Source organism: Martes martes (genome assembly GCF_963455335.1).
Source record: "Martes martes genome assembly, chromosome: 10".
NCBI lineage: Eukaryota > Metazoa > Chordata > Mammalia > Carnivora > Mustelidae > Martes > Martes martes.
The window spans coordinates 107610397-107622606 of NC_137898.1; the positions used below are offsets into that span (position 1 = coordinate 107610397).

A 12210-nucleotide genomic window follows, 5' to 3' on the forward strand; every position below is an offset into this window, starting at 1 on the left:
GATCTCTGTCAAATATATAAATAAAATCTTAAAAAAAATTTAAAAAAGAATATAGCATAATTTTGTTTTAACAAGTCTACCTATTGACTGAGCTACCCTACACTCACCTACCCACCCATCTATAATCCTCTCTTAGGAACGTTTCAAATTATGCCTATATTTGGGTAGTGGGATTATGAATAATTTTTCCTTTATCCCTCTCTGATTCTGACTGGTTTTATTTTTTCAATTATAAATTAAAAATTCAAATTCAGAAGTAAAAGTGTTAATTGTCTCCCTTTTACAAAGCCTTGGTACATCCTTTTCAGACCTACTCTTATTTTAGAGGAAACAGACCTGGGGCACCTTTACTTTCCCAGCCCAGTTACCCAGCTATGAAAGAGCCTGGGAAATCCTTTTATTATAATTTCTAATACAATGTTAAAAGTGATTAAGATATGTGTGTGTGTGTGTGTGTGTGTGTGTGTGTGCGCGCGCGTATAAATGGCGTTCTTCCTACATCCAAAGAAAATGAAGACACTAACTCAGGAAGGTATCAGGGCTGCCACAGCCAAGACATGGAAACAACGTAAGTGTCCACAAACAGATGAACAGATCAACAAGTTGTGCTATTTGTACACAACAGGAATATTACTCAGCCACAAAAAACCAAGAAAATCCTACCATTTGCAACAACAGGGATGGATCTGGAAGGCATTATGGTTGGTGAAGTCAGTCAGCGCAAGACAGTACTCTATGATGTCACTTAGATGTGGAATTGAAAAAACCAGAACAGAAGCCTGCTCACAGAAACAGATCAGACGTGTGGGCACCAGAGGCCGAGGGCGGAGGGAGGGGGCACTGCAGGAAGGTGAGGCACAAGCCTCGGGTGGTAAGTAAGCACCAGAGACGTGACGTATGCCTTGATGACTACAGCTGCTGCTGCGTACGACACACAGGTCAGTTATAAGACAATAAATCCTAAGAGTTCTCATCAAAAGGAAATATTTTTCTTTTTTCTTTTCTTCTCTCTTCTCTCTTTATTGAATCTATGTGAAAAGATGGATGACGTTAGCTGAACCTGCGGCGGTGGTACGTGTGATCGAACCATCAGACTGTACACCCTGAACGTACACAATGATGCATGCCAATTACTTCTCAATAAAACTGGAAAGAAACTGGTTACCCTCAAAGAAACCCTTAAAAGAGAAAGACTGCCTCTAGAGGGTTTGTGCACCTGCCCCCCCCCAACATGGTCTGCCACGGGGTGTGGGGTCTCAGTTCTGCTCAGAGTTGGTAGGGGTCTCAGAAAGGTGGTAGTTTTTGGAGGACCCCCAAACCGAGGTTTCAAGGCAGACTCCCTAAGGGATTTTACTGACGATTTTAAGGCTTCCACGAGAAAAGGAGAGGTAAAATCTCTGTGACGGCGATACCTGCCGCCACCTGGGAGTAGAAATGAATGAACAATACAATCATTTAGGAAGCATCTTGTAGAAGACAGAAGTGGGTGTCCCAGTAAACGCGAGTGAGGCGCTGTGAACCCCAGAGCTGTGGCCCTGCAGCTCCGTGCGTGTGCATTTATTGACGGGTCCCCAAAGGGAGGTCCTAGGGAGGGAAGAGGGATCAGCATTTTCCCTGACATCAACGAAACAGTCCACAGCTAAGACCAGTGGATGTGAGTGGCCTGGCCGAGGGCCCGCGTAGCCCTGCCGCTGTAGGTGGCCGGGTCCAGCGCGTTACTGCTGTTCCTACAAATGCAAACACCGCGTCGAGCTCCTGCCTTTATCTTTCACAAAATCATTCATTTCCTGTCTGTTTCCTAGTTACGGTAACAATCACAAGCTTTAAAAATAGCTTGCCCTATATAATACAGCAGACAGTGCCCAATCTGTATTTCAGGCCTGATGCCCTCACAGATAAGCTTTCAGCAGAATGCGTTTTAATTTTTTCAACGGAATTGGATCTTAAAAATAAATGAATTATGTTGTCCCAATTTATAGCTTAATTTCTAGGTGAGAATGTGAAAGTCCACGAGGTGAGTGAACGTCACCTAGGCAACCACAGGCAGAGAAAACAGCCTGTCTGCGGGAAGTGGCCTCGTCCTCGGGGACAGGGACATGAACTCCTCACCGTCACCAACTCCGCCTGACACGTGACAGTGCAGACTGGCCTCAAGCTGCCTTGACTATGGTTTAGCTAAACACATTAGCTAACCTGTGAATCAGCTCGACCCCCAGAGCTCCCGATCATCTAGGCTTACCATACTGGTATGAGCTTGGACTTTGTTTCTCTGGACCCGAACAGTCGATCCACTTTGGCCGCACAATCTCACATCGCCCCCCGCTCTGCCGTTTCCCGAGCGCTAACCTAGCGCAGGCCCTCATCGTCTCCCCTCTGGGCACTGCTCGAAGCCGCCACTGCCCCGTCCCCATCCAATGCAGGCTATGGACCTTCCAGCTAATTTCTGAAGCACAACACGCATTTGACGGCTTCCTTGACCAAAAACCTTCACTTGTCTCCTCCAGGCTGAAGAAGTCCCCGTGAATCCCTCTCTCGACAATCCCGGCACGCATCCTTCTGCCGCGGCCGCAGCCCGGAGAAAAGGCCCGTGTTCTCGGGCTCGCCGTTCAAAGCAGAGCTGCTGTCTTCACTTCGTCCAACTCCCCTTCATCTCCCCTCTTCCTCACACACACACGGGGCTACTGCTTTTAGAAGGACTTAAGTTTCCCTCACATTTGCTTGCTCAGACTTTCCCTTTCACCAAAACGGCCGTCCGCCCCTATTCTGCGCACCCCTCAATTCCCGGCTCTGACGGTTAACCCACACCTTCCTGATCAGACCCGCTACGAGCACCTTCCCCTGCTTCCTCCCAGGCTTGTAGCACTTGGATTTACGTTTCTTTAAGGGACTGAGATATTTGTCCATTTAGTCATCACCTGGCACAGGGTCTGTAGTTATCATGTCTCCTCTGCTAGACTATCAACTTGGAGGCAAAACTCATGTCTGAATTATCCTTTCATCACCTAAAGAAGCTAAAAAGACAGGAAACCAATAATGAGTGTTTACAATACGCCGAGAATCTCACACACACGATCTCAACCCTCCCAAGAGTCTCACAGAGTTGGGTATTCTTGTTTTACAGAACACAGAGGTTCGAAGCAGTCACCCCACCCAAGTTCACAACTGGTGGAGAACAGAGTCTACTCTGAACGCACTCCAAGGTCTGCCCATTAACACAAGCCTCTGGACACCACTTGAGGCTAAGTAGATAAAACATGGAAGAATAAGTACCCCATACGTGAGAGAAGCTATCATCATCTATGTACTACAAGCCAACTTCATGCAGGATACGAGGATAAACTTATCTCCATCATGTATACTCAAATGGACGAAAACAAACAAAACACTGAACAGGGGCGCCTGGGTGGCTCAGTCGGTTAAGGGTCTGCCGTCAGCTCAGGTCATGATCCCAGGGTCCCTGCTTCTCCCTCTGCCCCTCCTCCTGCTTGTGCTTCCCCTCTCTCTCTCTCTCTAATAAATAAATAAAATCTTAAAATACAATTGAACCAAACAAGACAGCCCATCACTTTGTAGCTGCAGCCCGCACGCAGAAAAGAGGCAATGATAACATACAAAGCCCAACTCTGCACAAAAATTACTTTTGTTTTCAGAATAACTATTTTTTTTAATCCCACACCTAAGAGGGATCTAGAAACCTGGTTAAGGAAAGAGAAAGAAGGATTTTGGAAAGTACAGACGGTCTAAAGAGTTATGCAACGGCCACAATGATAAGAGGACGAGGAGAGCCAAGGTTAGCCTGGATATTTTTCTCAGGTCTTCTGCACAAAAACAACACTCCTGAGTGACTTAAGGAAATGACAAAGGTCAACAAAGCCAAAGTACAACACTCGTGGACCAGAGCGAGGGCCCGGCCAACCAGCAAGCTCAGAGTCTTTCAAACACGTCCGTACCTTTGGCGTGTCGACACACTCTTCTTCCATAAATGCTGCTTCCGCCTGGCAGCCGGACGCTGGGAATGAAAAGGCCTCCACGGTGGACGCCTGTGGGAGGAGGGCAGACCGCATCAGCCGCACGCTGGGTGAATGCATGGTCACCGGCAGCCCCACCGTTTGTGCCTGAAAATATGGCAAGAACAGTTTGGAAACGTTAATACTTTCCATACAAAAATACAAAATTGTTGGAGTAAAATAACTCTTCCTGGTACAACTAAAGAATAAACTGTTATTTGTTGTAACCTCAGAAAAAAATTGGTAAGATATATACATGTGGTACAGGTACTGATGTGAGGCAGTCTGTTCCTTCCTGTTCTGCAAGGAGGTGCCCAACTTTCACACAGACAAGAAAGCTGGTTTCTGCAAAGAACCTAAGAATGCTGTTCAACAAACATATATTGTCTATATTCTTAAATATATCACCATGGAAAGACATAAAGAAGAGAAAAGTTCCCATGTCTTGGAGCTCAGAATGGAACCAGGGGTGCGTGCACGTGCGCACGCACACGTGCACACACACACGTTGTCTATATTCTTAAATGTATCACCATGGAAAGATACAAAGAACAGAAAAGTTCCCGTGTCTCAGAGCTCAGAATGGAATCAGGGGTGCGCACACATATAGACATAGACACACACACACACTCTCTTCTCTCTCTCTCTCTTACCCGGAACACAAAGTGTACTGCGGTTTGTGTTTCTGGTGGGGGGAGATGGCGTGTATTTCCTGACAAGGGTATGTGTGCAGAGGAAGAAATGAAGTGGCAGAGAAGTGGCAGTTACTTGGAGGTGACAGGGGTATCCTCCTTCCAAGGAGGTGCAGAAAATGTACATAGCCTGTTGGCCCAGCGGAAAGCGAGATGCTCTCTGCCGAGCAACTTATGTTTCTGAAGTGAACCTACTGGAGAAAGCTCCAGATGGTTTTAAGCCCATTTTCATGTCTCATTTGTTAACAATGTTAAGTAAGCAAAAATTACAAACTCTTCTTTTAAAAAATCACATAGGCATGCCTGGGTGGCTCAGGTGGTTGGAGCATCTGACTATTGGTTTTGGCTTAGGTCATGATCTCGGGGTCGTGGGATCGAGCCCTAAGTCAGGTTTCGTGCTAAGCGGGGAGTCTGCTTCCCCTGCCTTTCCCTCCACTCCCATTCTCTCTCAGTGTCAAATAAAGAAATCTTAAAAAATATAATTAAAAAATCATATATCAGAATCTTTCTTTAGGACAACTGGAAAGGATTTGATTTGATGCTTTTTTGGGGCAAGGATTGATTTTAAAGATGAAATTACTGGATAATCCTTCCCTCCCACCTCTTCAGAGCTAGTAGAATAATTTATTAGATGTCTTTTGAACATAATGGACACTGTCAAACATCTGAGGGAACATACTAGCGTCTAAAAGGCAGGGGAATGGCCAATTTTTTCCCTGCTATAATAAAGGGACATACAGTGGTGAGTGTTAAATTCAAACAAAAAGGAATGATACTGGTATGATTTTAGCTTCTCTCCTCCAGAGGCCTGGGTGTGAGTCCTGGCTCCAACCCTAACGTGTGAACTACCTAACCTCTCCGAGTCCCATTTTCTTTACCCAGAAAAGGGCACAATACCTATTTCACAGTGAAGTTAGGATTGCAAAAGGTAACATGAAAGGTCGTTCACTTAGTAATGTTAATTCTGCCCTTCTCCTTCCTCCTAAAGTCGTGAAAAGATCACAGGGATTAGTCTGCAAATGCATAATTCTGTTCTCAGTTATTGTCTAATGGTTCTCCGTTAAGATTTTGGGTGGATGGTTTTCGACGATGGGGGGTGCGTGAGAAATGTACCTTCTCTTTGAATATACTTTGAATATATTTAGAATATACCCTATGTTTGGTACAGTCCAACATTAACATCATTAGATGTGCTGTGTGAGACAAGGAATAAAGAGCAACAGCCAAGTGTTGGTATCATACGGATGGTAAAATCAGAAAAAAAAGTACACTATGAACGACACTGAGCATGATAAAAGGCTTTTCTTACATCATCATTCCTCACTCTTATTTCCTGGGCTACTTTTGAGGCTAAACAACTCCTTTTTCCTTTCAAGCGTTAGTCACTTAATTTTAAGTCATTAATTAGTCATTAATTTTTTAAGTCCTCATGTCTTAATATAGAATGTACAGTTTCCAATAAAGTATATTTCATGCGTTCTTCTTACCCTTATCATCAGCTTTTCAATCAAAGGATAGAGCTGAACTTTAATTTCTGGTTCCCAAATTTATTAGGCTGCTCCTCGTGTGCAAAATAATTTAAATTATTAGGGCAGAGCATTATTTGAAGATATTGCACTGGAAATGAGGTACTAATGTGATAACTAGAGTGTGCTGTTCCTTCTCCGTTTCTGCCCTTTATTAACTGTGACTTTTCAAATGGCAGGGTCATGCTATGCCAGACCAAGCGTAACACATCTTCCTTGACAAATTTCATGTCCAACCTGGGCTACAGCAACAACTTACTGTGAGCTTGCTATGGTGAGAGGAGGAACACATTTTATGGTGACAACCACTTCATAGGAAACAGGATGACAGGCTTTTTTTTTTTTTTTTTTAAGGATTCTTGCAATCCCTGAAGGGATTAGAAGGAGTCTTTTTGGAACAAGGTAGGGTGAAAATATTCAAATGGCATGCGCTGCACTGTAGCGTGGACTAGAGAGTATGACATTTTAGTGCACAGATGGACGATTAACATCCCAAGGAAGCTGACCTCACTAGTTTCTTCAAGAGTGGCAACAGACAATGCTCATGTCCACACAATGGACACTGTCAAACATCTGAAGGAACATACTAGTTGTCTGAAAGGCAGAGGAATGGCCTATTTTTCCCCTGCTATAATCACTTGAAGGGACATACGGTGGTGAGTTTTAAATTCAAACAAAAAGGAACGATATTGGTATGATTTTAGCTTCTCTCCTCCAGAGACCTGGATATGAGTCCTTTAATTAATTGTAATGACTTCTTAGACCATGCGTTTATTGTCTTGAATCTGATTTTGCACTTGTCTTCTTCTGATTTTGCATTTTTTAGAATAACCATTATGATGAAAATAATGTTTTCTCCTATGGGAAAATCTCTACTGCACCAATAGGAATGTGCTGGTTAGGGACAGAATTGTGTGTTGCCGCCCCCCTTCCACCTGTGTGTTAAAGCCCTAACCCCCAGTGCAACTGTATTTGGACAGAGAGCCTTTCAGGAGGTAATAAGAAAGTATGAAGTCCTAAGGGTGGGCTCCCAACCTGACAGGACTAGTGTCCCTCTAAGATGGGGCGAGACACCAGACATCTCTCTCTCTGCACATGCAGAGGAAAGGCTGTGTGAGGGCACACTGGGTAGGAGGCTGAGAGTTCTCACCAGAAGTTCATCCTGCTGGAGTGTCCAGAACTGTGGGAAAATAACCTTTTATGGTTTAAGCACCACCCCCAAGGCTGAGGTACCCTGGGGCCAGCTGCACAACGCTTCTTCTTACAGCTGTGGAGGGCAGGCTCTGGTCGGTGATTACAGAGCAGCTGGGATGACTGCTCACCCTGGTGTGCCTGCAGCCGTAGAAACCGGGGGTGGAAGGGCTAGCAGTCGGGGTTCGTGAGAGCGGGCACGACGCGTATTTCTTCTAAACAGCTGTCTGCGTCAACCAGAGGTAACACTTCTTACATAGCATATGGCAAACAGAAGTACTCGGAATCATTCTGAGACAGGGTTCTCACCGTCTTCTCGGTAGTAATAATGGTCCTTTCCCACTGCACCACACGTCCTTTAGCAGCAGGGACTAGTTCCCGGAAAACGGACGCCGCGGCGGCAGGGAGACCCAGCCCAGCACAGAAGCGCTCCGTCTGCTGAGCTGAGCTCCTGCAGTAGGTTGCCGGATTTTATCTCTGTAGCAAACTCATGAAGGGGGCATTGCTATTTCCCTTTTATATTTAAGGACACTGAGCGACAGAGGCTGGCCGGCCAGTCGCTCAGCTCAGTTTGGAACCCAAGGTCTGCGTGATTCCACAGCTCATGTGATCTTTGCACGGGATCACGTTGCTTCCCCAATTTCCTACAGCTCTACCAACTAACGCGGGCTTTGCACTGTTCAAGCCAACAGCAGAACAAAGAACTAAAGCGAGAAGGTGCTACTCAACTTGAAGTGCAGAGAGATCCATTTCTCCGCAGGTTCAACCAAACCCGAGTGTGGACCCTCGTGGGGGAGGGGCGCCTTCTCCAGCCCCAGTGCTGCTCCCGAGCACCCAGGGGTGCTCTAGACAAGTCTGCGAATGGACCTGAAGACTTCTACTTAAATGAGACACATTTTTGAGTCCCAGTAAGGAGCTTTCTATGACAACTTAGGTCAATACGTAACAGGAGAAGAACTCACGTGGTGGTTGGTAATAAAACAGATGATCACACACAGGAAGACATGTTATACATCCGAACTCTCAGCCGAATTTCACATGATTTGAGCTTTCCTAGGGAATCTGCTTCCAGCTTAGAAAAGAAAGGCAATCATGTGCAGTAATGTGCATGAGCCCAGGGTCGATCATTTATGTAAACCCATATCCCCGCTTGCGTAATACGAACAAGAATAAAGACCCTTGGGAGGGCAAGCCTGTGAGCACTGGGGGCTTTCTTGCTTCTTGTCCTTCTGCCTGGCGCCATTTTCCAGAGGGAAGGGGGACCGCTACATCTCACTTTCACGAACCCAACCGAGGAGTTCTCATTTTATCCCCTCCTCTCTTGAAAGCGCTGCGACTGATCACTGAAGGGTTCCAATTGCTCAGAGATACCCTAATCCGAAGACCTGGAACTTTATCCATGCGTTGCTCATGTTACTATCAATATTCACATCGTTCAATACGTTAAAGTGTGTCTAACAGTGTATACCATTTGCCTACTAAAATCAAGATGTTAATCCTTTGGTTTTTCCCCCACACATGTTCTGTAGAAGCAAATGCAAAATTCTAGTAATGCCTATAAATTTTATAAAACTGCCAAACACAAAATACAAAAAGTCAGAACTTCTCTGTTCTTCCTTGCCCTTGACACAAAGTAAGCACTCACAGAAGTGGACGAAGTCCTAACGGATTGTATGAGTGAACCATATGCCTCTTTTCAACCTCTATATAGATGATTTTCCGACTCCCTTCAGCCTCAGCCTCCGTCCTGGGATCCAGATCTGTTCTTCGTTTCAAGCAACCAAGTCAGCGCCACCACTTACTCTCCCAGCCTCGGCTCGGGAACAGTCGTCTCTAAGTCACTGTTGTCCCTTCCTCCCCAACGTTTCCGTCTTACTTTATAGAACTGACACGTGTGGGCATGTTCTAAGTGTTGCACAGTTATCAACTAATTCAAACATTAGAACATTCTTCAGTTTTCCCCATTTTATAGTTTGGGAAACTTAAGGAACTTTCCGAAGGTCAGGCAGCAGGCAAGGGCTGAGTCAGGGGACTGCTCCGGAGCACCTGCCTTGAGCAGCGGGTTGTGCTGCCTCTTCCAGCCACCGCTGGGTCCATCCAGAGTCCGCCTGAGGTGACCCTGCGCTCACCCCTCCACTCTGCACCCGCCAGCACCGCGTTAGCTCAAGCTCCTCACTGCTCTCCCCCAAGCTCTTCTCTTCCCTGTCCCATCTACCCTTCCTGATGTCACAGAGGAGTCCGCTTAAAGCCTGGGTATGACTGTATCATATCCGTCTCCAGTCGTTCTGCAGTACTTCCTGAATTGTACGTAAACGCCCTCCCTTGGCATTCAAAGCCTTTCCTGGCACGGCTTCAACCCACCATGCCAACTTCTTCGTTTCCCTGTGCGCTTCAGTTCAGCTCCCTCTGCCTGCCCACTGAGAGCTTCTGCTGCCTACGCACAACGCCTTCCGCTCCTGCCTCTCCCCGGCAGAGGCCTACACACCGCTGAAGATCTGAGCTCCGTCGGAAATGCCAACTCTCCCACGAAGCCTTTCCTAGGCAGCTGTGTCGCCCTCCCCTTTGCCCGTGGTGGTTCTCCCACATTTACCTTTCTCTATTTGGCATGGTGGTTATTTATGATGATGTCTTACTTTGCTTTTACACAGTCATGTCTCTGAGGGCCATGTCCGGGTTTTATGTACCCCAGCCCCATCATGCCTACGAACACATGCTTGCATGTGCTAAATCTGCAGTAAAAATTTGTTAAGTGGAATCGAGTGTACAGGCTAGTTATATTGATTCCCACCATCAGTCAATGATTAAAGATGAGAAAACTCTTTTTCTAAAGAAAAAAAAAAACGGTTTGAAATAAGATTAATCCTTAGAAATACGAAGATGCAGGGACACCTGGGGGGCTCAGTTGTTAAGCGTCTGCCTTCAGCTCGGGTCATGATTTCAGGATCTTGGGATCGAGCCCCACATCAGGCTCCCTGCTCAGCGGGGAGTCTGCCTCTCCCTCTCCTTCTGCCTCTTCCGCCCCCTGCTCATGCTCCTGCTCTGTCTCTCACTCTTTCTGTAGAATAAATAAATAAAATCTTAAAAAAGAAAAGAAATAGGAAGATGCTAAAACATTTGAAAATCTAGGAAGTGACGGGCAGAAACCTTACAGAAGAACTGCTTGCAGAGGATGAGATCCTAACCCTTTATCGTACGACAAGATGGAGAACGTGTCAAACCTGGGAACAGGCACCTGCAAGATGAGACCACGGGCTAATGCGGCGTTACCTTGGCAACGGTCTGTTCAGCCACGGTGCTGGGCCGCCGCTGGCGGGCGTCGAGTCTCTGCTCCACGGGAAAACTGCTCCGGTGTGATTTCAGGCGCTCCACCAACAAGTAATAAATGGCAGCAAAGTGGTTGTAGCTCTTGTTCTGCAAAGACTGAAAGAGAAAACAAGTGCTGAAGGCAGAGAAGCATAAGAGCAGCGCGGTGAGCTACAGCTTTCTGAAAAAGCAGGAGAAATCATGTGTTCCTGAAGACAAAGTAGCGAACCAAGTGTGTCTAGAATGAAAGCTGTTCCAGAATTCAGGAGGAAGACGGACAGTTCTGAGTTTCCGGAAGTGACTACACGAGGGCTGAGGCCTCTAAGTGACTGGCCCTTTCACAGCAACAGGCTCCATTTGCTTTTCTGCGTGCAGGAAAAATGCCACCGCTGTCTCGTGTCGCAAGTTCCCAGTGCCGCCACACGGTCCCATCCCCGAGCTGTGACTACGGTGTATGGTCGCTTACAACCCGGGCCCACAAGCTCTAATTCCCTAACTTCAACACAAGTCCCAACTATTGCAAACTCTGCAGTGAATGATTAAAGTCTTTGGGGAAATTTCTGGTGATTCTTTTGGGCTGGAGAGTAACACTGGGAGGCTGGACTGAGAGACACTGTGTCTCCATCCTTAGGTAATTTTTTCCTCTTGTTTTTGCGGTCCCACCCTCCTGAAGCCTTGAAAATAAAGTTGCTTCCTAATTTTTCACATCCCTCGCTGGCCAGCTTTCCCAGGGTCCCAGCAGAACAGAGGAAAAGCTGCTCCCTGGCTTCGAATTCTACCTAACCGTCTGCAGGGCTGCCGCGCAGGGCGCCCCAGGTGCGGAGCACGCCAGGCAGGAAGCACGGCCCATCGGGCTGCCCTCCCAGCTGCGTCCTAGATCTGCTTCGTGGCGGGGACAGAAACGCTGCTGAGCGCGGGACGAGCTGAGCCGGGGAGCCAGCCTGGCTTCGCTCGCGGCAGCACGGTTTGGAGCACTTTAAGTTCACAAGAGGCATTTTGTATTCTTTCGCATTATACTCCGTGAGAGCACTGCTGTGGAGGTAATAAATGTGTTTCTCCTAGGAATACATTAACTACTTAACGGACAGAAATAAAAGCGAGGGGGAATGTCCCAGGCTCACGACCCTCTCTGTTCTACGACCCCGAGCACTTCCGATTCTGGAATCCACCTGTTTCTGCCCGCCCGGCCTCCGCAGCTCGCAGCCCACCCCGCACCGGCTTCCTAAACACGATGCCGGCTCTCCCTGCTTCCCGGTCAGCCCTGGCCTTGTTCCCGAGCTGTACATCTATGTTCCATATAAACTAGCTCACGCCCTGGATAAAACTTCATGCTTCATCTTAAAAGAAATCTTCTACTTTGTTAAGTTCCATCTTTGTCTTTCCCCAACCCCATACAGACTCCACCTCTTGAGTTTTTTGGGCAGATGGGGCAAAGGGAGGAATTTATATACTGAATAAAAAAGCACACATGAACTAGAGTCTGACTGACAT

The 12210-nt window shown here is 46.8% G+C and overlaps 1 protein-coding gene across 2 annotated transcripts in view; it reads right to left on the bottom strand.

Annotated features, from left to right (window-relative positions):
- SIK2 (salt inducible kinase 2) overlaps window positions 1-12210 on the bottom strand; it is a 122992-nt gene that overhangs the window by 8365 nt on the left and 102417 nt on the right. For both annotated transcript variants that reach the window (XM_080816151.1, XM_080816150.1), the window contains exons 8-9: window positions 10684-10836; window positions 3951-4115 (exon numbers count right to left, since the gene is read on the bottom strand). In XM_080816151.1, coding sequence (XP_080672277.1) covers window positions 3951-4115; window positions 10684-10836 — 318 coding nt within the window. The remainder of the gene's footprint in view (window positions 1-3950; window positions 4116-10683; window positions 10837-12210) is intronic.